The sequence below is a fragment of the Hemitrygon akajei genome, chromosome 8 (assembly GCF_048418815.1).
Source record: "Hemitrygon akajei chromosome 8, sHemAka1.3, whole genome shotgun sequence".
Classification (NCBI taxonomy): Eukaryota; Metazoa; Chordata; class Chondrichthyes; order Myliobatiformes; family Dasyatidae; genus Hemitrygon; species Hemitrygon akajei.
Genome location: NC_133131.1, coordinates 112,106,847 through 112,132,271, shown reverse-complemented (window position 1 = coordinate 112,132,271; position 25,425 = coordinate 112,106,847). Strand labels below are relative to the sequence as shown.

Here is a 25,425-nt window from a genome sequence, read left to right as displayed (position 1 = left end):
GAGCAAGTGCAGCAGGCAGTGAAGAAGGCTAATGGAATGTTGGCCTTTATTACAAAGGGAATTGAGTACAAGAGCAAGGAAATCCTCTTGCATTTGTACAGGGCCCTGGTGAGACCACACCTGGAGTATTGTGTACAGTTTTGGTCTCCAGGGTTAAGGAAGGACATCCTGGCTGTAGAGGAAATGCAGCGTAGATTCACAAGGTTAATTCCTGGGATGTCCGGACTGTCTTACGCAGAGAGGTTAGAGAGACTGGGCTTGTACACGCTGGAATTAAGGAGTTTGAGAGGGGATCTGATTGCAACATATAAGATTATTAAGGGATTGGACAAGATAGAGGCAGGAAATATGTTCCAGATGCTGGGAGAGTCCAGTACCAGAGGGCATGGTTTGAGAATAAGGGGTAGGTCATTTAGGACAGAGTTAAGGAAAAACTTCTTCTCCCAGAGAGTTGTGGGGGTCTGGAATGCACTGCCTCGGAAGGCAGTGGAGGCCAATTCTCTGGATGCTTTCAAGAAGGAGCTAAATAGGTATCTTATGGATAGGGGAATCAAGGGATATGGGGACAAGGCAGTAACCGGGTATTGATAGTAGATGATCAGCCATGATATCAAAATGGCGGTGCAGGCTTGAAGGGCCGAATGGTCTACTTCTGCACCTATTGTCTATCGTCTATTGTAAAGAAGGCAAATGCAATGTTAGCATTTATTTCAAGAGGAATAGAACATAAAAGCAAGGAGATAATGCTGAGCTGTTATAAGAACTAGTCAGGCCGCAGTTTTAGCATTGTCAACAGTTTTGGGCCCCATATCTCAGAAAGAATGTGTTATCATTGGTGAGAGTCCAGAGGAGGTTCACGAGGATGATTCTGGGAATGAAGGGGTTAACATAGGAGGAGCGTTTGGCAGCTTTGGGCCTGTGCTCAGTTGAATATAGAAGAATGCATGAGGATCTCATTGAAAACTACTGAATGTTGAAAGGACTAGATAGGGTGGATGTAAACAGGATATTTCCGATGGTGGGAGTATCCAGAACTAGAACGTTCAGCCTCAAAATTGAGGGCGACCCTTTAGAACAGAGGTAAGGAGGAGTTTTTTTTTAGCCAGTGAGTAGTAAATCTGTGGAATGCTGTTCCACAGACTGCGGTTGAAACCAAGACCATGCACATACGTTGACCATTTCCTGATAGGTCAGGGCATCAAAGATTATGGCGAGAAGGCAGGTGAATGGGGTTGGGTGGGATCTGGGATCAGCCATGATGGAATGGCAGAGCAGACTCGATGAGCTGAATGACCTAATTGTGGTCCTATGTCTTATGGTCTAAGATGGCATAAGGAATGAGACAGATCAGCTGGTTGAGTGGTGTCGCAACAACCTTATATGCAACTTCAGCAAGACCAAGGAAGTTGCGGGAACACACAGCATTCCTTATCGAGGGATCAGCAGGGGACGGGTGAGCAGTTTCAAGTTCCAAGTTGTCAATCTCTCTGAGGATTTATCCTGGGTGCATATCAATGCAATTCCAAGGAAGGCACGACAACGGCCATATTTCATGAGAGGAGTATGAGCGATTTGGTGTGCCACCAAAGATCCTCATAAATTGCTATAGATGTACCATGGAGAGCACTCTAACTGATTGAATTACTATCTGGTATGGAGGGCCACTGCACAGGATCAGTAAAAGCATGGCTTTTAACATCCTTCCTGTGACAACCTGTATTTTCTCTGGTTTCCTCTAGCATCCCAAAAATTTTGGCGGGGGGGGGGGTGGTAGGTTAATTGGACACTGTAAATTGCCCTTCACGTCTATGCGAGTGGTAGGATCTATGAAGAGTTGGAAAATATATGGAGAGAATTAAATGGAATTAGTGCAGATTTTTGAGTAAAAGGGCACTTGCTGGTTGGCACAGACTCTAGGGAGTTAATCCATTTTTAGTGATGTACGACTCAATGCACAGTTCCTTAATGTTGTTAAAGCCGTGGGAAGGGTAAATGGGGATAAACCCCCACTACCTATTAAATGCTCCCAGTGGCATGTGTCTCAAATAGTCTCTGACAACTAAGTCCAGCTCCTGGCCTTCACGAGTGGCTGAGCTAGTAAGCCTGCCGGAACTGTTTCTATTGACAGGAGAAGACAGGTTACTGATACCTTAAGACCAGTCGCTTTGGACAGATGGAACTCCATCTGCCATGATTGGCAACTCATCTAGGAGAAGGAAAACTCTGATCTCAAACCTCCGCTGCCTTCTGGCTATACCCACTCATGGGAAGGCTTCTGTGTATACCCTGAGGAAAAATCCGGAGATGGAGTCCCTAAAGCAATCCTCCATTGAGTTCAACATTGGTTGGCAACTGCTGTGATGCTACTGTAGCAATCTCTGCTGTTCCTTTGGATTCATCACTGGATGGAGAGGGGAGCCTCTTGCATGGGCAATGACTTGCTCTCCATGTCATACTGCCCTGGCTTGTGTATCAGCTATACAGCTGGAACACAATCTCCATGGTCAACCCCAACCAACTAGGGCCTCAAGGTGACTCAAAAATCTCTGAAATCTATCCCCAACAAAATGCTTGAAGAATAGTCAACATCCTGCTTCATCCAAGGGCAAGCTCAAGACCTCATGGCAACTTCACCTGATTTAAGCAACTATATGTTTGATGGCATAGCAATTCAAATAAGAATTGCAAAGGATGCATGCCACAATTGGTGTGAACAACTGTTGGATACACATCTCCCTCATCTGGGAAGAGGAGCGCAGGTCAAGGGTTCTTATAATAAGAAAGCAAACAACTCTGATTGTGATATCTCCAGTGGGGCCTTCCCGCTGTCGGTCACAGGAAAAGGTCCTTCTTACCTGCTACTGCTCAATGGCCGAAGAGCTACTTAATGAGTCAGAGGAGAGAGCTTGTCCATCTGGACATCAGTGGGCATGGTCCACATGGTCTGACAGCCCCAGGAAAAATGTAGAGTAGTAGCAACTACTGTGTGTCAACTAAGAGAGATTTTGGAGAATCCTTTTCAAATTTGGCTCTTTTCAGGAACTCTTCTCCAGTCTCTGCCTGCTACATGGGAATGAAAATCCTGATTTTAATCAGTGGGTTCACAATTAGCCGATTCCCAGTGGAGACTAGGGTACTGCAGTATTATGTCATCATTGCAACCTTCCTCCTATTTACCTTTGTTACACTAGTCCATCTCACTTCCATCAAGCTTTCCACTGGATCGGTGCGAATATACAGGATGAATAATAAAATCTGCCACACTACTGCAGGGCAGAATTGGAGGCTGAGGTCTAGGGTATTGTTGATTCATACACTGAAGCGTACAAGAGAATGGAACAAGAGACTAAACAACTGTAAGAGAAAGTTCCTCTGCAACCTGCCCACTTTGCATTGTTCTGCTATTCCAACAATAAAGGTCCTCAATTACACCATAAAAGATGTGACTAACATTCTACATCTTGGGAGCTACCTCTCATCAAAAACTAGATTTAGTGATGTATTTCACCACAATATCAGCAGAGCCATTGGCCATCAGAGGGAAGCAAATGATTAAATATCAACTTCACACCTGGTCGATTGTCTAGCCTCCAAAACATGGATTGGTTACAGGAGGTGCTTCAAAGAACGAGAGAAGCAGCACCAATATTGCCTCTCCATAATTCTCCAAATAGTTTGGTAAGTTAAGTCTCATCGTTACAGGCAGGAGCCATTTGAAAAGACCAACTCTTGCTGGGAGTGAGTCATCCTTTGAGTTAGTGAGTGAGAGAGTGGAATCGTTGCAGAGTGGGAGCCATTTGAAAAGAACAAGCCTTGGATGGAGCAAACACGAGGAAATCTGCAGATGCCGGAAATTCAAACAACACACACAAAATGCTGGTAGAACACAGCAGGCTAGGCAGCATCTATAGGGAGAAGCGATGTCGACGTTTCGGGCCGAGACCCTTCGTCAGGACTAACTGAAAGGAAAGATAGTAAGAGATTTGAAAGTAGAGGGGGGAGGGGGAAATGTGAAATGATAGGAGAAGACCGGAGGGGGTGGGATGAAGCTAAGAGCTGGAAAGGTGATTGGCGAAAGTGATACCGAGCTGGAGAAGGGAAAGGATCATGGGACGGGAGGCCTCAGGAGAAAGAAAGGAGGGGAGGGGGGAGCACCAGAGGGAGATGGAGAACAGGCAAACAACTAAATATGTCAGGGATGGGGTAAGAAGGGGAGGAGGGGCATTAACGGAAGTTAGAGAAGTCAATGTTCATGCCATCAGGTTGGAGGCTACCCAGCCGGTATATAAGGTGTTGTTTCTCCAACCTGAGTTTAGATTCATTTTGACAATAGAGGAGGCCATGGATAGACATATCAGAATGGGAATGGGATGTGGAATTAAAATGTGTGGCCATTGGGAGATCCTGCTTTTTCTGGCGGACCGAGCGTAGGTGTTCAGCGAAACGGTATCCCAGTCTGCGTCAGGTCTCGCCAATATATAAAAGGCCACACCGGGAGCACCGGACGCAGTATACCACACCAGCCAACTCACAGGTGAAGTGTCGCCTCACCTGGAAGGACTGTCTGGGGCCCTGAATGGTGATGAGGTAGGAAGTGTAAGGGCAGGTGTAGCACTTGTTCCGTTTACAAGGATAAGTGCCAGGAGGGAGATCGGTGGGAAGGGATGGGGGGGACGAGTGGACCAGGGAGTCGCGTAGGGAGCGATCCCTGCGAAAAGCAGAAAGAGGGGGGAGGGAAAAATGTGTTTGGTAGTGGGATCCCGTTGGAGGTGGTGGAAGTTACGGAGAATTATATGTTGGACCTGGAGGCTGGTGGGGTGGTAGGTAAGGACAAGGGGAACCCTATCCCGAGTGGGGTGGCGGGTCGATGGGGTGAGGGCAGATGTGCGGGAAATGGGAGAGATGCGTTTGAGAGCAGAGTTGATGGTGGACGAAGGGAAGCCCCTTTGCTTAAAAAAGGAAGACATCTCCTTCGTCCTGGAAAGAAAAGCCTCATCCTGAGAGCAGATGCGGCGGAGACGGAGTTTCATTTGAGGCAATAAAAATAAGGGAGGTGTAAGTGGAGAGGCCATTGTGGGAGCGGGCCAGTGTTAGAGTTGTCAGGCTTTGTCTCAACAGGCTTCAGTGAGAACTGGCAAAGGCTAAAGATGCAGAATCCTTTGTTTAGAACTTGTGATTGATAAGTTGGAGCCAAAGTGCGGCATGAAGAGGTTGAGTAAGTGAGCTAGGTGAGAGTGAAACTCAAAGGTTTCAGAGAGAAGGCGCAGGTAATAATAGGTGAGCTTTTTTATTGTCTGTAAACCCTTAGTCCTTAGATCAGTGTAGGCAAGATGGTTCAGGCAGTGAAATGCCCCTCTTGTGAGATGTGAGATTTCAGGATACAAAACAGTCTCCTTGATGACTACATCTACTGGAAGTACACCCAACCTCAGCTCCTGACTGACAAGGTCAGAGAACTGGAGCTGCTTCTGGATGTACACAGGTCCATCTGGGGGACTGAAAACATCACTGATGCAACTTTTACTGAGATGGTTACACCCAGAATGCAGGCTTCAGATAGTAGATCATTCCAGGATCGAAAGGGTAGGAGGAATGTCTAGCAGCTCTTAGGCTGTATTCCCTGGAGTTCAGGAGAATGAGGGGGAACCTCATCTCATTCTGAATGTTAAAAGACCCGAACTAATTAGTTATGGCAAAGTTATTTTCCAAGGTAGGGAAGTCTAAGACAAGAGGGCACGACTTCAGGATTGAAGGACGTCCATTTAGAACAGAGATGCAGAGAAATTATTTTAGTCAGAGGGTGGTAAATCTGTGGAATTTGTTGCCATGAGCAGCTGTGGAGGGCAAGTTATTGGGTGTATTTAGGGCAGAGATAGATAGGTTCTTGATCACCCAGGACCTCAAAGGGTATGGGGAGAAGGCAGGGGAGTGGGGATGACTGGAAGAATTGGATGAGCCCATGATTCTGCCTGAGCAGACTCGATGGGTCGAATGGCCTACTTCTGCTCCTATATCTTATGGTCTTATAGATGGGTGACCACCAGAAGCAAGGGGAATAACCAGTAGGTGCAGGGTTCCCCACGGCCATTCCCCTCAGTAACAAGTAAATACCTTTGGACATTGCTGGTGGGAAATGACCTATGAGGGCACAGCTGCAGCAGCCAGGCCATGCAACTGTGTCTGGCTCTGACGTTCAGCGGGGAAGTGTAAAGTCAGGCAGAGCAGTAGTGATAGGAGACTCTATAGTTAGGGGAGTCACATTACTAATTGGGGACATATCACAGCTGCACATAATGGAGGACTCATCTAGAGTCTAAATGGGTCGAACTCAAAAAAAGGAAGGGTGCAGTCAGTCTGATGGGATTGTACTACAGAACCAATAGCTATCGGGACACTGAGGAACAGGTATTTAAGCAGATAAATGAAACGTGTAAAATTAATAGGATTGTTTTCATGGGGGATTTCAACTTCCCTAACATAAACTGGGGTCTTCTTAGTGCAAGTGGTTTAGCCGGGGCAGAATTTGTTAGGTCCATCCATAAGGGCTTCTTAAATCAATAGTAGATAGTCCAACAAGAGAAGGGGGCTGTACTGGATCTGACGTTGGGTAATGAGCCTATGCAGGTGACCAACCTTTCAGTGCGTGAGAAGTTAGGGAACAGTGACCCTTTAAGATAGCTATAGATAAGGGTAAGATGGACCTTGCGCAAGAGTATTAAACTGGAGCAGGGCACGTTCCAAGAGCATCAGGAACAGCTGTTTTGTGCAAGTCCACATCCGACATGTGGAGGGTGTTTGAAGTCCAACTGGACAGGTAAGTTCCAGTCAGAAGGAAGGGTAAGGTTGAAAAGGTAAGAGAATCTCAGATGTTAAGGAAGGTGATGAATTTAGTCAAGAAGAAAGAAGGATGTAAATTTTGGGAAACAAGAATCAAACAAAGTCCTGGAAGATTATAACGAAGCCAGAAACAACCCAAGAAGGGAATTAGGAAAGCCAGGATGGGCCATGAAAAGTCAGAACTCCAATATATTATATACATTAGGGGCAAGAGCACGACTAGGAAGAGGATGGGAAAAGTCATAAAGTGCGGATGGGAAGGACGTGACTGAGCTCTTTCCTGAGAACTTTACTTCAGTATTTATCAAGGAGGAAGATGTGGAGGATAGGGAGATTAGTGCCCAGAGTGTGAGTAGGCTTGGACGTTTTGAAGTAATGGAGGAGGTAGTGTTGGGATGCAAAGGGATGAAGGCCCTCTACCCAACACCTTTTTAAGCAAGTGTGCAGTTGGTGGAGAACAAACTGAGGACCTGAGGGCAAGGTTGTTGTATAAGAGGTTATTGTGTTCTATGACTGAGGGATACATGGCTTTCTCTGGGCACACCAGATTAAGCGAACAAACTGGAAGGTTTCTCAATTTGTCATATTTGGTTCGACAGAACATTATGGGCTGAAGGGCCTGTTCCTGTGCTTTATTTTTTCATCTTCTATGGTCAGAACCATATGTCAGCATTCTCTCGAGTCAACATGCCCTGCACTGAAGTTTCAGTGACTGGGCCACAATATCCACATGCTGAATACCCAACATAGTTGTTCTACTCCAGGGTCTCTCATAGCAAAAGATTTCTAGGATGACGGCGATAACAGTTGAAAGATGTTCTCAAATCCTTCTTGAAAAATGCTAAAATCTATACAGACTGTGGGAAATCCTGTCCCATATCTTCTCAAAATGGAGAGAAGTTGCAGATATTAAAGTAAGCCCTTAAATCCAATGGACATAACTAAGTAGCTGACATTTTCTTTATAATATGATCATACTGTAAGAAATCTGCTTGCCATACAGCAATAAATTTAAATTCCTTGAGAAGGAACATCCAAAAAGGCACAGAGTTCTCCTCAACTGAAGAACATGGAAGCCCACCCAACACACCAGAACAGGTGCACATGATGCTGACTAGTTCACCTGGGTGGACGGACTCCTCTCATCCAACCTGTAAATCCCTGCATTGGCTGCTCAAGACACATCAGAACCAGGGAACTCGAGTGAAAATAATTCTCGCAGAAGTAGAGCTTAAGAATACATACAGGGCCGCATCATTTTGCTTAATAAATACTAAAATGCGTTTTGATGAAGCGAAGCTTCAGAAGTATCTTTAACGCAACCTTTATTTCCCCAATTTACAAACTATTCTTTATGTTATGAAATATTTGAACATGCTAACGCCAAAAACACTATTAAAAGTTATTGCTTTCAAACTAAATAAATGATTGAACTGATGGTGCATCCAACAGGCACTGCAGTGATTATTTTACAGCTGGATTTGATGGAAAGTTTTAACCACCAACTTTAATTCCGGAGATTAGCGGAGACTCCCATGTGGGCGGGGCGGGGCGGGGTGACGCTGCGATTGATACCGCTGACGGATACACCGCCGTCACGTGGAAGGGGAGGTACCTTCATTTCCCGTTGCGCCTGACGTCCTTCCGCTTGGTGTTCTCACGCCACGCATGCGTGAAAGGTGTTCTTTCACTCTGCAACGTCAGCGGCTTGGTAGGAGCGACATCTTTTCGGGCTTCGGAGACGCTAGAAAGGTACCCGGGGGGAACGGGGGGAAGGAGGGCAAGAGAGGGCGAGGTAATAATGAGAGAGTGTGATCCAGGAGGAAGAGAGGGAGAGGGAAGGCTGGGGTTCAGCGAATAAGTAAGAGGAAGGGAACGATGTAGGGTTGGCAAGGAGGATGTGAGATTGAAGGGAGGGCCGAATGGTTGGTATAGCTGTCTTCATTGATCCGTAGTCGATCCTGCGCGTTTGGACGCCACAAAGTGTTGCTAGGGCATATTCTGAACTAACGAGAGTTCATGTCATTTGTGTGGTTAATTTCGTTAACAAAATGTACCAGTTGTCAAAAACTATCGGCGAAGTAATACTGACTTGCTTTACATCGTAGTAATTTTCAAGTCAACCAGAAGGGTCTCCACCAGGAACCCCAGGAACCAGAGTTCTGGTGGCCTTTTGAAGTCCAGGGTGTGGTTGGTCAGATGATTTGACCCATTATGGTTGAGGTCTGGTGCTGTAGTATTGCCAGTTTTCACGATGTCATAATTTAAGTCTGGTGTCTCACTGGTAATGGTAAATAGGCGTTTTTAATGACTAGACCATGGGACTCACTATTCTGGGTCTTGTGTTTTTTTAATACTTGTTAAAATATGGGGCATGATTAAGTAGAATTGGTAATGCTGATAGTGGGTGTGAATATTTTAGACTGCAGAAAGATTGCAGAATGCAATGTAATTCGAGTAGAAAGGTAACAAATGGAATCTAATGGCAAATGGCAGGCCTGTCGGGAAGTGGCCTGGTCGAGGGAAGTGCCTGGTGTGAAAAGTGCTAGTCTTTGGCTCGAGAGTCTTCGTCGAGGAGACTACGCCAGGCACAATTGCAGAGGGTGAAGACATGACCGCTAAGCTGATTCAGTGTGCCACGTGCATGATGTGGGAGGTCACAGACACTGATGGTGCCCCCGGCTGCTACAGCTGTGGAAAGTGTGTCCAGATTCAGCTTCTGAAGGAGCATGTTGCAGCACTGAAGAAAGAACTGGATGACCTGAGGTTTATCCGCGAAAATGAGGGTTTTCTGGACAGGACCTACAGTGAGGTCGTTACACCGAGGATACCGGAAGAGAGAAAGGGGGCGATGATGAGGTTGGAAAGGATGCTTGAAGTACAGGAGACCCCAGGGGATGTACCTCTCGTAAACAGGTTCACCTTCTTGGAAGCTGTCAGGACAGAAGATACTGCCAGTCTGAGAGGCGGACAGGTCTGCGAGCCGAAAATTGGTGCAGAAACAGAGCCGAGGAGTCAGACATCAGGAAGAGCTGTGGTATTAAGAGGTGCGGAAAGGGGTTTCTGTGGCAACAAGTGAGATTTAAGAATGGTGTGTTGCCTCCCTGGTGCTAGGATCCAGGACATCACGGACCGATTGCAGGGAATCCTCAAGGGTGAAGGTGAACAGCCGGAAATGGTAGTGCATGTGGGCACAAATGACATCGGGAAGAAGAGGAAGGACATTCTGCAGCGGGACTTCAGAGAACTCGGAAGAAGGCTGAAAAGCAGGACTTATAGGATGGTTATCTCTGGTTTGCTTCCAATTCCTCATGCTGGCGAGGGCAGGAACAGGGAGATAATGGATCTGAATGTGTGGCTGAGGAACTGGTGCAGGAAGCAAGGATTTACATTCTTGGACCACTGGGATCTGTTTTGGGGTAGGGATGAATTGTACAAAAGGGACGGGTTGCACCTTAATAGGCGGGGGACCAGCATTCTGGCAGACAGGTTTGCCACTGCAACACGGATGTGTTTAAACTAAGTAGTGGGGGGGGGGGGGGAGGAGGGGATGAACTGGAAATATAAGGATGGAGTTAAAGGGAAAGTGAAAATAAGAAAAGTTAAAAAGGACAACATAATCAATGGAGTAGAAAGCTCAAGAGGAGATCATACAGTATGGTCAAGTGAAATAGGAATTGATATGAAAGGAGAGGGGAGTACCAAATTAAAAGTATTATATATGAATGCACAAAGTATAAGGAATAAAGTAGATGAGCTTGAGGCTCAGTTGGAAATTGGCAAGTACGATGTTGTGGGAATAACTGAGACATGGCTTCAAGCGGACAGAGCCTGGGAAATGAATATTCAAGGATATACATTTTATCGAAAGGACAGACTGGCAGAGGAGGTGGGGTGGCTCTGTTGGTGAGGAATGATATTCAATCCCTTGCGAGGGGGGGACATAGAATCTGGGGATGTAGAGTCAGTATGGATAGAACTGAGAAATTCTAAGGGTAGGAAGACCCTAATGGGAGTTATCTACAGGCCCCCAAACAGCAGTCTGGATGTAGGGTGTAAGTTGAATGAAGAGTTAAAATTGGCATGTTGCAAAGGTAATGATAAAGTTGTCATGGGGGATTTCAACATGCAGGTAGACTGGGAGAATCAGAATGGTACTGGGCCCCAAGAAAGGGAGTTTGTGGAGTGCCTCCGAGATGGATTCTTAGAACAGCTTGTACTGGAGCCTACTAGGGAGAAGGCAATTCTAGATTTAGTGTTGTGCAATGAACCAGATTTGATCAGGGACCTCGAGGTAAAGGAACCATTAGGAGGTAGTGACCATAATATGATATGTTTTAACCTACTATTTGAGAAGGAGAAGGGAAAATCGGATGTGTCAGTATTACAGTTGAACAAAGGGAACTATGGAGCTATGAGGGAGGAGCTGGCCAAAGTTCAATGGAACAATACCCTAGCAGGGAAGACAGTGGAACAAAAATGGCAGGTATTTCTGGGATTAATGCAGAAGGTGCAGGATCGGTTCATTCCAAAGAGGAAGAAAGATCCTAAGGGGAGTAAGGGGCGGCCGTGGCTGACGAGGGAAGTAAAGGGCAGTATAAAAATAAAAGAGAAGTATAACATGCCAAAGATGAGCGGGAAACCGGAGGACTGGGAAGCTTTTAAAGAGCAACAGAAGATAACAAAAAAGGCAATACGCCAAGAAAAAGTGAGGTACGGAGGTAAACTAGCCAAGAATATAAAGGAGGATAGTTAAAAGCCTCTTTAGGTATGTGAATAGACAGAAACGGGTGAATTTATTATGGGGAACAAGGAAATGAGAGATGAGTTGAACAGGTACTTTGGATCTGTCTTCACTAGGGAAGACACAAACAATCTCCCAGATGTAATAGTAGCCAAAGGAACTAGGGTAAAGGATTAACTGAAGGAAATTTATATTAGGCATGAAATGGTGTTGGATAGACTGTTGAGTCTGAAGGCTGATAAGACCCCGGGACCTGATGGTCTGCATCCCAGGGTACTTAAAGAGGTGCCTCTATAAATCGTGGACGCATTGGTAATCATTTTACAATGTTCTATAGATTCAGGAACAGTTCCTGCTGATTGGAGGGTGGCTAACATTGTCCCACTTTTCAAGAAAGGAGGGAGAGAGAAAACAGGGAATTATAGACCGGTTAGCCTGACGTCAGTGGTGGGAAAGATGCTGGAGTCAATTATAAAAGAGGAAATTACGACACATTTGGATAGCAGTAGAAGGATCAGTCCGAGTCAGCATGGATTTATGAAGGGAAAATCATGCTTGACTAATCTTCTGGAGTTTTTTGAGGATGTAACTATGAAAATGGACAAGGGAGAGCCAGTGGATGTAGTGTACCTGGACTTACAGAAAGCTTTTGATAAAGTCCCACATAGGAGATTAGTGGGCAAAATTAGGGCACATGGTATTGGGGGCAGAGTACTGACATGGATTGAAAATTGGCTGGCTGACAGGAAACAGAGTAGTGATTAACGGGTCCCTTTCGGAATGGCAGGCTGTGACCAGTGGGGTACTGCAAGGTTCGGTGCTGTTTACAATATACATTAATGATTTAGATGAAGAGATTAAAAGTAACATTAGCAAATTTGCTGATGACTCTAAGCTGGGTGGCAGTGTGAAATGTCAGGAGGATGTTATGAGAATGCAGGGTGACTTGGACAGGTTGGGTGAGTGGGCAAATGTATGGCAGATGCAGTTTAATGTGGATAAATGTGAGGTTATCCACTTTGGTGGCAAGAACAGGAAGGCAGATTACTATCTAAATGGAGTCAAGTTAGGAAAAGGGGAAGTACAACGAGATCTAGGTGTTCTTGTACATCAGTCAAGAAAGCAAGCATGTAGGTACAGCAGGCAGTGAAGAAAGCTAATGGCATGCTGGCTTTTATAACAAGAGGAATTGAGTATAGGAGTAAAGAGGTCCTTCTGCAGCTGTACAGGGCCCTGGTGAGACCCCACCTGGAGTATTGTGTGCAGTTTTGGTCTCCAAATTTGAGGAAGGACATTCTTGCTATTGAGGGAGTGCAGCGTAGGTTCACAAGGTTAATTCCCGGAATGGCGGGACTGTCATATGTTGAAAGATTGGATCAACTGGGCTTGTATACACTGGAATTTAGAAGGATGAGAGGGGATCTGATTGAAACATATAAGATTATTATTAAGGGATTGGACACACTGGAGGCAGGAAGCATGTTCCCGCTGATGGGTGAGTCCAGAACTAGAGGCCACAGTTTAAGAATAGACAATAGGTGCAGAAGTAGACCATTCAGCCCTTCGAGCCTGCACCACCGTTCTGAGATCATGGCAGATCATCTACTATCAATACCCAGTTCCTGCCTTGTCCCCATATCCCTTGATTCCCCTATCCATAAGATACCTATCTAGCTCCTTCTTGAAAGCATCCAGAGAATTGGCCTCCACTGCCTTCCGAGGCAGTGCATTCCAGACCCCCACAACTCTCTGGGAGAAGAAGTTTTTCCTTAACTCTGTCCTAAATGACCTACCCCTTATTCTCAAACCATGCCCTCTGGTACTGGACTCTCCCAGCATCTGGAACATATTTCCTGCCTCTATCTTGTCCAATCCCTTAATAATCTTATATGTTGCAATCGGATCCCCTCTCAATCTCCTTAATTCCAGCGTGTACAAGCCCAGTCTCTCTAACCTCTCTGCGTAAGACAATCAAGACAATCCAGACATCCCAGGAATTAACCTCGTGAATCTACGCTGCACTTCCTCTGTAGCCAGGATGTCCTTCCTTAACCCTGGAGACCAAAACTGTACACAATACTCCAGGTGTGGTCTCACCAGGGCCCTGTACAAATGCAAAAGGATTTCCTTGCTCTTGTACTCAATTCCGTTTGTAATAAAGGCCAACATTCCACTAGCCTTCTTCACTGCCTGCTGTACTTGCTCATTCACCTTCAGTGACTGATGAACAAGGACTCCTAGATCTCTTTGTATTTCTCCCTTACCTAACTCTACACCGTTCAGATAATAATCTGCCTTCCTGTTCTTACTCCCAAAGTGGATAACCTCACACTTAATTCACATTAAACGTCATCTACCAAGTATCTGCCCACTCACCCAGCCTATCCAAGTCACCCTGAATTCTCCTAACATCCTCATCACATGTCACACTGCCACCCAGCTTAGTATCATCAGCAAACTTGCTGATGTTATTCTCAATGCCTTCATCTAAATCATTGATGTAAATCGTAAACAGCTGTGGTCCCAATACCGAGCCCTGTGGCACCCTACTAGTCACCACCTGCCATTCCGAGAAACACCCATTCATCGTTACCCTTTGCTTTTTATCTGCCAACTAGTTTTCTATCCATGTCAATATCTTTCCCCCAAGGCCATGAGCTCTGATTTTACCCACCAATCTCCTATGTGGGACCTTAACAAATGCCTTCTGAAAATCGAGGTACACTACATCCACTGGATCTCCCTTGTCTAACTTCCTAGTTATATCCTCGAAAAACTCCCAATAGATTAGTCAAGCATGATTTGCCCTTGGTAAATTCATGCTGGCTCGGCCCAATCCTATCACTGCTATCTAGATATGCCACTATTTCATCTTTAATAATGGACTCTAGCATCTTCCCCACTACTGATGTTAGGCTGACAGGACGATAGTTCTCTGTTTTCTCCCTCCCTCCGCAATTTCCGGGGCCACTTCCTTTAGTACCCCAGGATGCAGACCATCTGGACCTGGGGATTTGTCAGCCTTCAGTCCCATCAGTCTACTCATCACCATTTCCTTCCTAATGTCAATCTGTTTCAATTCCTCTGTTACTCTATGTCCTTGGCCTATCCATACATCTGGGAGATTGCTTGTATCTTCCCTAGTGAAGACAGATCTAAAGTACTTATTAAATTCTTCTGCCATTTCTCCGTTTCCCATAACAATTTCACCCAATTCATTTTTCAAGGGCCCAACATTGTTCTTAACTATCTTCTTTCTCTTCACATAACTTAAAAAAAAGCTTTTGCTATCCTCCTTTATATTCCTGGCTAGCTTGCTTTCGTACCTCATTTTTTCTCCCCGTATTGCCTTTTTAGTTAAGTTCTGTTGTTCCCTAAAAATTTCCCAATCATCTGTCCTCCCACTCACCTTAGCGCTGTCATATTTCCTTTTTTTTTAATGCTATGCAATCTCTGACTTCCTTTGTCAACCAATAAGGGGTAGGCCATTTAGAACAGATGCGGAAAAACTTTTTCACCCAGAGAGTGGTGGATATGTGGAATGCTCTGTCCCAGAAGGCAGTGGAGGCCAAGTCTCTGGATGCATTCAAGAGAGAGTTAGATAGAGCTCTTATAGATAGCGGGGGTCAAGGGATATGGGGAGAGGGCAGGAACGGGGTACTGATTGTGTATGATCACAGTGAATGGCGGTGCTGGCTAGAAGGGCCGAATGGCTTACTCCTGCACCTGCTGTCTATTGCCTAATCCTGAGCAGTGTGAGGTAATACTTTGGGGGAAAGCGACAAAGCGAGGGAGCACAATAAATGCTTTCTGTAGGAGTATGAAGGAACGAGGGAGTTGTGAGTATGCAGGCTACTAAAATGGTTTACTAAGAAAATGCAAGGTCTTCCTTTAATTGTTGCTGATAAAGGTGATGGAACGATGTCAGAGTTGTCTCCAGTGGCTGGAGCTTGATTGCTCTTTATCTTGCCGGCCTCCACGTTTTAAGTAACGTGTCATTACTCTGTCGTGGTTGAGGAGATTTAGGAGGATAGATAGATAGATAGATAGATACTTTATTCATCCCCATGGGGAAATTCAACTTTTTTTCCAATGTCCCATACACTTGTTGTAGCAAAACTAATTACATACAATACTTAACTCAGTAAAAAATATGATATGCATCTAAATCACTATCTCAAAAAGCATTAATAATAGCTTTTAAAAAGTTCTTAAGTCCTGGCGGTAGAATTGTAAAGCCTAATGGCATTGGGGAGTATTGACCTCTTCATCCTGTCTGAGGAGCATTGCATCGATAGTAACCTGTCGCTGAAACTGCTTCTCTGTCTCTGGATGGTGCTATGTAGAGGATGTTCAGAGTTATCCATAATTGACCGTAGCCTACTCAGCGCCCTTCGCTCAGCTACCGATGTTAAACTCTCCAGTACTTTGCCCACGACAGAGCCCGCCTTCCTTACCAGCTTATTAAGACGTGAGGCGTCCCTCTTCTTAATGCTTCCTCCCCAACACGCCACCACAAAGAAGAGGGCGCTCTCCACAACTGACCTGTAGAACATCTTCAGCATCTCACTACAGACATTGAATGACGCCAACCTTCTTAGGAAGTACAGTCGACTCTGTGCCTTCCTGCACAAGGCATCTGTGTTGGCAGTCCAGTCTAGCTTCTCGTCTAACTGTACTCCCAGATACTTGTAGGTCTTAACCTGCTCCACACATTCTCCATTAATGATCACTGGCTCCATATGAGGCCTAGATCTCCTAAAGTCCACCACCATCTCCTTGGTCTTGGTGATATTGAGACGCAGGTAGTTTGAGTTGCACCATATCACAAAGTCCTGTATCAGTTTCCTATACTCCTCCTCCTGTCCATTCCTGACACACCCCACTATGGCCGTGTCATCAGCGAACTTCTGCACATGGCAGGACTCCGAGTTATATTGGAAGTCTGATGTGTACAGGGTGAACAGGACCGGAGAGAGTACGGTTCCCTGCGGCGCCCCTGTGCTGCTGACCACCGTGTCAGACCTACAGTCTCCCAACCGCACATACTGAGGTCTATCTGTCAAGTAGTCCACTATCCAATCCACCATGTGAGAGTCTACTCCCATCTCCGTTAGATTTGTCAAGATGGGGATATTTCAGCGTTGGGAAAAGATTTGAAACAGAAGGGATGGCTGAAAGACTTCAAGGTGTATGAAAAAATACACGGGGACAAGACCGACAGTGAGGGCTTGTTTCCCCTAGTGGATAGATTGAAATCGGGGGCATAGGTTTAATGCAGTTGGTAGAAGGTGGAAAGGGAAAATGTGAAATTTATTTTCAACCAGTGGATCGTGTAGTCTGGAGCTTGCTGTCTGAGTATGTGTTAAGATGCAGAATCCTTCATGCTTTAAGAATTGTGTAGGCTGCAGGCTGAGTGTTGATGGGCTACTAAGCTGGGTGGCTTTTTAACAACTGGCATGATGGGCTGAATGGCCCCTTTACTGTCAGAAATGTTCTAGGATTCTGATATTGAATAATTCCATCTTGCTATTTGCAATTTAAATCATCACTGTGTGTTCTCATTCAGTACTGAGTTAAAACCCAAGTTCTGCAAGAGTAACATTTTGTGTCAATACTCTGGAATGATCGAAGTACATGGAAGTAATCTGCCGTTTACAAGCTTTCAGTGAACTTAAAAGAGATAAACATTAATGTAATTGAATAAAATGTCTTGTGTTTTGTGCAGCATTTTATTCATAATTGGATTGTCAAATAAGGTAGCTAGTCATAGTAATTACTGATGGGAGTAGGGCATTCGACCCTTTGAGCTTGCCCAACTATTCCATACGATAATAGCAGATCCAGCTTTTCTCAAGTACAGTTTTAACTCTTTCCCCAACAACCTAATTTCCTTACTGATTTAAAAAAAATCATCTGTATATTTAAGGAATCGATGTGCACAGGTTTATTGAGCAAGGTCTTCCAAAGACTCGACTCTTTGAGCAAATTTATGACCATGAGGATTTCCTACATGAGGATATACTACTATTCCCCTCCCCTGCACAGATGTGTGGGTTGGTGATTTTGCCCCTGTAAATGACCCTTGAGTGTGTGGGGGAGTGACCAGCATCTGGGTTGTGAGGAGTATCATGGAGCTGTCCTTTGGGCCTCCCAAGTCCACACTGACCAATAAAAGTTCCTACTTACACTAATCCTACCTTTATTTTTATCTGCCCCCTTCCCCTTCCCTCAAACTGGGGAGAATATAAAAGGCTATTAAAGGTGAAATTTGCAATAAATCTTGTTGGACAGCCAGTTTTCAGAAATGAGGCAAGAGAAATCTATGAAATAGGTTTTGAAATGAGCCTGAAGGGGTGGAGATGAAAGCAAAGTTGATTGCAACCTTGTACTGTACACATTCAGGAGGACCAAAACATGAGACTGGAAGTTTCTGCTTACAGATTTGTAACCAGTCTAACTTCTACCATTTCCTCCTCCAGTAGCTACCCCAGGTTGGCCATCTTTCCTGCCTAAAGCCCGAGCAAAAATTTGGTTGTTTTTGCCTCTAAACAGGCTTTTCCACCATCACAATGTTGAGCATAACTGGGTTTCAGAATCGTTGAGGGCAGTTATCGCAAATAGTCTGAACTGGTCATTGGTGAGGGCCTTAGTTTCTGCTATATAAAGGCACATTTCCATTTTCTTACCAACAGGACACAATGGATCAAGTAATGCAATTTGTGGAGCCCAGTCGCCAGTTTGTGAAAGATTCAATCAGACTTGTGAAAAGGTGTACAAAGCCTGATAGGAAAGGTACAGTACTATTGCATTTTCTTTGTTTACATATCCTGGTCTGAAGCCAAGATAAGGCAAAGGCTATAAAAATTCGAGGATTAGAATGGTGGGGTCCAATTTTTTTAAATTAACTTCATACTGGTTAGTCATCAGGGTGGTTAAGGCTGTGCGTCTGTCAGCCTGAAGGTTTGTTCACAGTTGGTTTAGATGTTCCTTTAGTCATTGTGTAAATACTGAAAATGCATAGAAGCCACTCCGGGGGTTCCTTTTGAGTTTTGAGGATTAATGAATTGAGCTTTTTCTGAGACTAGGTACAGGTTTTGAGTGATAAATTGTGTATGAAAAGACAAGAATAGAACTGAAATATCCCTCTGAACTTCCCTCCTCTGAGATGGAGTGTCTCACCTTTGGGGCCTCACCTTTCACTCTTCACTTGCACCTCTGAATTCAATGTAAGCCACAACATTGAGCTCTTCTGTCGTCTGTCTCCAAGCCCATTTTTTTGGCAAGAATTCCACAACACGTGCTAATGACCCCTTCTGTCTTCAACAGTCCTCCTCTTCGCCACCCCCGCTCAGGTTCTGTGCCTGCTCTGGACCTTTTCATATTGAATTGCCAACGAGACATAAACAGTCTCGACGGCAACACTCCACTCTCCCCCTACATTAACCCCTCTGAATGCACTGGCCTCCACTCTCTGCATCAATTCCAACCTTACCATCAAGCCCAGAGACAAGCAGGTTGTGCTATGGTGTGGCGTAATGACCTCTACCTTGCTGAGAAATGTTGGCATCTCTCAGACACCACCCCATACCTACCCTGTGAAGAGGATCCTACTCTGGACCATCAGAAAATGTCTCCAACACTATCACTGATCTCATCCATTCTGGAGACCTCTCATCCACTGCCACCAAACATATAGTTCCCTTGCCTAACACTGCTCACTTCTACCTCCTACCCAAGATCCATAAACCTGACTGTATGGGTAGGCCTATTGTCTCTACTTGCTCCTCACCTATGAAACTTGTATCTTATCGTGATTCCATTTTATCCCACTTGGTTCAGTACCTTCCCACCTATATCTGTGACACTTCTCATGCTCTCGATCTCCTTAGTAACGTTCAATTCTCTGGCCCTGACCGCCTCATCTTCCTATGTATAGTCAGTCCCTCATCAAGAAGGCGTAAAAGCTCTCTGCATCTTTCTTGACAAAAGAACTAACCAATCCCACTCCTTCATCTGGCAGAACTGGTCACCACCCTGAACAATTTTTCTTTCGGTTCCTCCCTCTTTCTCCACACTCAAGGGGTAGCCATGGAAACTCGCATGGGCCCCAGCTATGCCTGCCTCTTTGCTGGCTATGGAGAATAGTCCATGTTTGAAGCCTTCTCCGATAATATTCCCAACTCTTCCTCCGCTACATTGACGACAGCATTGATGCTGTTTTATGCACCCATATCTGAGCTTGTCAATTTGGCCTCTCTACCTGCCTTTAAAGATACTTGGTCCATCTCTGACACCTCCCTCCCCTTTCTCGATCTCTGTTTCCATATCTGGAGACAAACTGTCAACCGACATCTTTTATAAACCTACTGATTCCCAGTTATCTCAATGATACCTCTTCCCTCCCTATCTCCTGTAAAAATGCTGTTCCCTTTCTCAGATTCTTTGCCTCTGCCGCATCTGTTCCCAGGACTCAGCTTTCCATTCCAGGACATCAGAGATGTTCTTTAAGGAACAGGGTTTTCCTCCTCCTAGTATTAATGTTGCCTTCACCCGTATTTGCTCCATTTCTCGTAAATCTGTGATCACCCTATCTTTCTGCTGCCTTAACAGTGATAGTTCCTTTTATCCTTATCACCACATCCAACACATTATCCTTTGCAATTTTGACCATCTCCAAAGGCATCCTACTACTAAACATCTTTACCTCCTGACCCCCCTCCACTATCCTCGGGGATTGCTCCTTCCATGATTCCCTTGTCCATTTGTCCCTCCAGGCACTTATCCCCGTAAGCACTCTTAAGTGCTACACCTGCCCATTTACCTCTGCCTGGCCTCCATTTGGGGTCCCAAACAGTCCTTCCAGGTTAGGCAACACTTCACCTGCTGGGACCGCCTATTATATCTGGTGCTCCCAGTGCGGCAACTTCGACATTGGTGAGATCAGTTGTAAAGTAGGGGACCGCTTCAGTGGCACCTCCACAACATCCGCCACAAGCGGGACTTCCTGATGGCCAAATATTTGAATTCCCAATTTCATTCCTGTTCTGACATGTCAGACCATGGCCGCCTCTTCTCCCAAGATGAGGCCACCCTCGGTGGAGGAGCAGCACCTCATATTCCTATTGGGTGGCCTCCAGCCTAATGGCATGAATATCAATTTCTCCTTTAATAAACAAATTCCTCCTTTTTCCTCTGTTCTGCACTCAGACCTTTTACTTCTCCTACCTGCCCATCACTTCCCCCACATCCCCTTCTCTTTTCCTTTCTCTTATGGCCAACTCTCCTTTTTCAGATTCTTCCTTTTCTAGCCCTTGACCTTTCCCACCCACATGGCTTCACATATCTCTTTCCAGCTAGCCTCCTTCCCTTCATCACCTTTTTACTCTGGTATTTTTCGCCTTCCTTCTCAAGTCCTGAAGAAGGGTCTCGGCCTTAAGGAGCAGACAGCAGGAGAGCTGTGTGGCCTTGGTCTGGCAGGGAGCAGGCTTCAAATTGCAGTGTCACCTGTTTGTGGCTGTCCGGGAGGAAGGCAGTGGAGGCGGTGCACTTTGCCAGAGGTGGTGTGCTGCAGTGAACGTGTTGGAGTCGGTGCTGTCCTTCCCAGTGTTCGCTTGGCAGAAGACGAGCAGTATTGTGTTCAACTGTATGCTGCAATATTCATGGGCTATACTTCATTTGTCTGACTACGTATTTTATTGCTGTCTTGTATGTGCTATGTGCGCCTGTGCTATGTATGACTTTGTACTGTGTTTTGCACCTTTGCTCCACAGGAACTCTGTTTCGTTCTACTCCTGTTTGGTTGAATGACAATTAAATTTGAACTTGAAAACTTAATTTTTCTAGTAGTTTTATATTTGTAAACTTAAAAGTATAGGTGTTTCCACAACTGTAGTATTTTGACAAATAAAAATTTGTAAGAATACATTGTTTGAAATAAATCACAAGAAAGGAGAGGGCAACCTTGGAACGAAAATATATTTCAAGATATATGGGAGATATTTGCTGAAACCTATGAAGTGGTGTTTTTTTTTACATTTTGGAAATGTCTAATGTAACAAGGTGCAAAAAAAATCCTTTCTTTAATAGAATACCTAGAGGTATCATAACATGTAGCACCAAATTGTATTGTTTTGTCGATAGCAAATTGCCAAAAAGGAAATTTCTTTAGGAATAAAGGTTGATTTATACTGCTGATTGTTGGCAAAAATCTTCTGGGAGTGCAGAAAATCTGAAGTGCCATATTATTTGGGAATAAAAAATTAAAATTGCACATTAGTGCATTTGGCCATATTTGGGTGTGTTTTTCAGTGTTGAAGCATTTATTTCATTGTATATGGTTAAAATCATAATAGAGATAATGTATTTGATTTATGATTAAATAGTATTAAATAACTTTCATTTATAGAGGGGGAGAACTAAATGACACTTTCAGTTTTTAACTCAAAGTACAAAAGAACATTCATATTGTATCCCATCAGTACTTTCCATCAGCTAACTGATAATCTTTCTAAAGGTATCTTTAGTAGTTAAATACTGATGCCAGGGCATGTTTATTATCAGATTGGCCTTAGGCGATTTCAGAGGACAGTTGAGAGATGACTGCTTTAATGTCTTGGGTCACGAAGTCTAGACTGGTGAAAGAGCAGATTTTTTTCCCCAAGTAAGTGGTGCAAATAATATTGTCATTAATGTTATTTAGATATTTTGATCTGGGTTTAGCTCTGGATTGTAGATATGTAGTTGGATATGAATGATCATTCATCTACATATTAGCACAGTAAATTAACCTTAATGCTAACTACCCCTTTTGGATTCTATCAGTCAGCCATTTGTACTCTTTAGTTATCCAATGGCTTGGAGAAGTTGATCTCATTTTGATACTTTCCCATTTGCCTGTCTTACTACAGAATTTCAGAAGATTGCCATGGCAACAGCCATTGGATTTGCCATTATGGGATTCATTGGATTCTTTGTGAAGCTCATACACATCCCAATTAATAACATCATTGTGTAAGTATTGTGGCTTTCAAGAGCTAAAGGTTGTCTTTGGTTTAAACACCCAGTTTATACAGAATATGTGCATTCTTTGGATATGTGCTTGTGAAAATGCTGAAGTAGAATTGATAGAACAATTTTTTATGGTTTGGCGATTTGGGGAGAATGATTTAACTTTAATTCATATTTTGCAACTATTATAAATGGTAAGTTTAAAAAATACAGTTAAATATAACCAGCCAATTAAATTGGCTTGACGTGTTGAGTTTTCTTAGCAGTTCAGTCTTTTTAATTCCCGATTTCAGCATCTGCAGTCTCGTGTCCCCAATTTGCATTTTTTGATGTTGCCTTAATGTTTTCAGCATATTACTGAAGATGCTTCCTAATACTGAAAAGAATTTCATTTAAATTGGAATTTTAAAAAATTTGCCAGATGATCTGCCTACAAGAGGCTTAATGTGCAGTGAAGATGAAGAATGTTGAGACTTGCAGCACTAGCAAAGAGGACAACTTTTACTAAATCTTTCATTAAAATAAGCAGTGGAAACAATCTAGAGATGTCCAACAGCAAAAATAACTTGCGTCATTTATGTGGATAGATCATTGATTAAATGTGTTGCTTGTACGTACAATTTGAGCAGTAAAGTTGTGCTAAGGCTTAGACTATAGTGGACTGTCCATGTTATGTTTTACAAAAGATTGCTAATGTTTGCATCAGTATAGAAATATAAATATTTTTCATGATTCAAAGATCCATGTTTTTTTCTAATATAGGCATTAAAGTGTCCTGGATATTCTATTTTTTAAAGTTTATTATATTGACCACTGTTCTAGAATATGAATTCTAATTGGTGTGAAATATAATTCTTGGACTGAAAGTAGTCATTTGAGAATATGCCTTCATTTCAAATATAATATTTTAATGGTGTGTTTTGACAGCTGCCAGTTTCAGAATTTTTTCAAAGTACCATCCACAACTTTTAAATGAAACCAAAGACTTGAGGTATTTTTCATAAAAGATCATCAAAGATGTTTAAAGGGAAATTGTAGCAACTAATATTATTGTCAACAAGCACACAACCAAAAGCTCAGTCGAAACCTTAACATCATCACGTCAGATATAGCTTACCTCTGGAATCCTAGCCTTAGTGTCTGTGGTTGTGAATCATGCATATATTTTTCACCCCTTTCATTACCCTACATAGCCCCTCTTCCCCATCAGAATTCATTAAAACCAGCATTGTGAACCTGTCTGGAGCTTAGACAAGCCACCCGGCTCGGGTCCTATGTTCCACGGGTGGAGTAGCAGGAGGTGTGTTGACACACTCATGGGCATATTTGTCTTCTGTGGGTCCTGCTGGGGCTCAGAATGGCTCCAAAAGATGACCTGCAGTCTTCTGCAGCTGAGTTGGTGTACAGGAAGCCTTTATGAGCGCAGGTGACTTTATTCTGGGTCACCAGTGTAGGTTTTTGTAAATAAAACGTCAGAGGTATTTTAAGTTTAAGGAATACTGTAGCATCTAACTTTATTGTCAACAAACGCAGAACAAAGAGCTCGGTAGAAACCTTCACATCATTACATCAGACACACCTTCTTAAAGTGAACCCCAAATCAGTGTTGGTGGTTGTGAATTATGCAGATGTTTCTACCCATAATTACCTACACTTTATTTCAAAATGTTTACCAGTTCAGGAGCCTGTACAACAACAAGTGTTCTCGTTTTAGTTGATATTTTGTAGACAAGTGAATTTGCAACACCTGGAGAATTTAATAGAAAAATAGATTTTGATCTATTATATAGATAACATAAATGAAATAATTTTGTAGACTACAAAGTGAAGCTGCTTTTGGCACTCAAATTGATTGAGAACTAATGAATATTGTTTGAATCTCTTCACAGTGGTGGTTAGAACCTTTCTTCTGACTCAATAATGTCGACAGAAAATGAGGTTGGGAGATCAGCAAGGAACACTTTATATTTTGTGTTTTATCAATAAAATATTTTGATTTGTATAATACTGAGTGTTTTTTCTCTCACGATCTGTTCTTTTATTTCAAAGTTACATGTGGTTCATTTAAGTTGCCTCTTTATTTCCATTGTCCACAGCAGCGGTTCATCAGTTTCTATTGTGACCATTCCACTTCCATCATAGGTGTTGGAGGTGCTGACGAGTTTCCCAAACTGGAGTACTTGATGGTCTGTAAAAGAGAACATTTGTAAAGATTGTGAAATCCAGAAGCTTCTATACTATACTCCATCCAGCAGCATTCTTTAACAATATTGTAGTTGCTGGGACTTCATTGTCTCATCTTCTGCTTGATTAGAAACCAAAGGGGCTTTTCTTAGTTGTGTTTTGATGGTGGGGACAATGAAACTATTCTCAATCTATGCCAAAAGATGTTACCATGAGTTTCCAAATCAAATATGTGAAATGTAAGTAACATTAGTGAGCCTGGTCCCATACCTTCCCTGCAAGTCAAGGATTGATAATGTGGAGTAGACTTGTGCTGAATTTAAATTCTCCCTGAGTTGTGAAGGTTACATTTGCACCTTGATGAGAAACAGACAAATGTCAGATTGACAATTTGGCCCACTCTGCAGCTTCTGAAATTACTTCAGGGAAATTAGTTAAGGGACAGTGCTGTTACAGTTGAGGATATGAAGTGTTTGGTATCCACATTTTTCAGAAGGATGCGACTATATGTGCATTGGTATTCTTCCAGGAGATGGTGCTGTTGGACTATTTTTAAAAAAACCATTTAGGGTTGAACAGTACAGGAAAATGGGTATGGAGTGGCTAAACATCTGAGAACAACTTTGAGAAATCATCCAGCCTCACAAGCC

The 25,425-nt window shown here is 43.7% G+C and overlaps 2 protein-coding genes across 12 annotated transcripts in view; one reads left to right on the top strand and one right to left on the bottom strand.

The window, feature by feature from the left end:
- Positions 1-8,469: 8,469 nt before the first annotated feature.
- Positions 8,470-24,596, top strand: sec61g (SEC61 translocon subunit gamma). The gene is made up of 4 exons (XM_073054386.1): positions 8,470-8,589; positions 18,277-18,376; positions 22,492-22,594; positions 24,481-24,596. Exons 1-4 carry the CDS (start codon positions 8,506-8,508, stop codon positions 24,488-24,490), a joined length of 297 nt encoding a protein of 98 aa, XP_072910487.1. The 5' UTR covers positions 8,470-8,505; the 3' UTR covers positions 24,491-24,596.
- The window catches only part of tpk1 (thiamin pyrophosphokinase 1), a 380,881-nt gene continuing 380,005 nt past the window's right edge, over positions 24,550-25,425 (bottom strand). For all 11 annotated transcript variants that reach the window (XM_073054376.1, XM_073054384.1, XM_073054377.1 and 8 more), the window contains one exon: positions 24,550-24,779. In XM_073054376.1, coding sequence (XP_072910477.1) covers positions 24,652-24,779 — 128 coding nt within the window. In that variant the 3' untranslated portion in view covers positions 24,550-24,651. The remainder of the gene's footprint in view (positions 24,780-25,425) is intronic.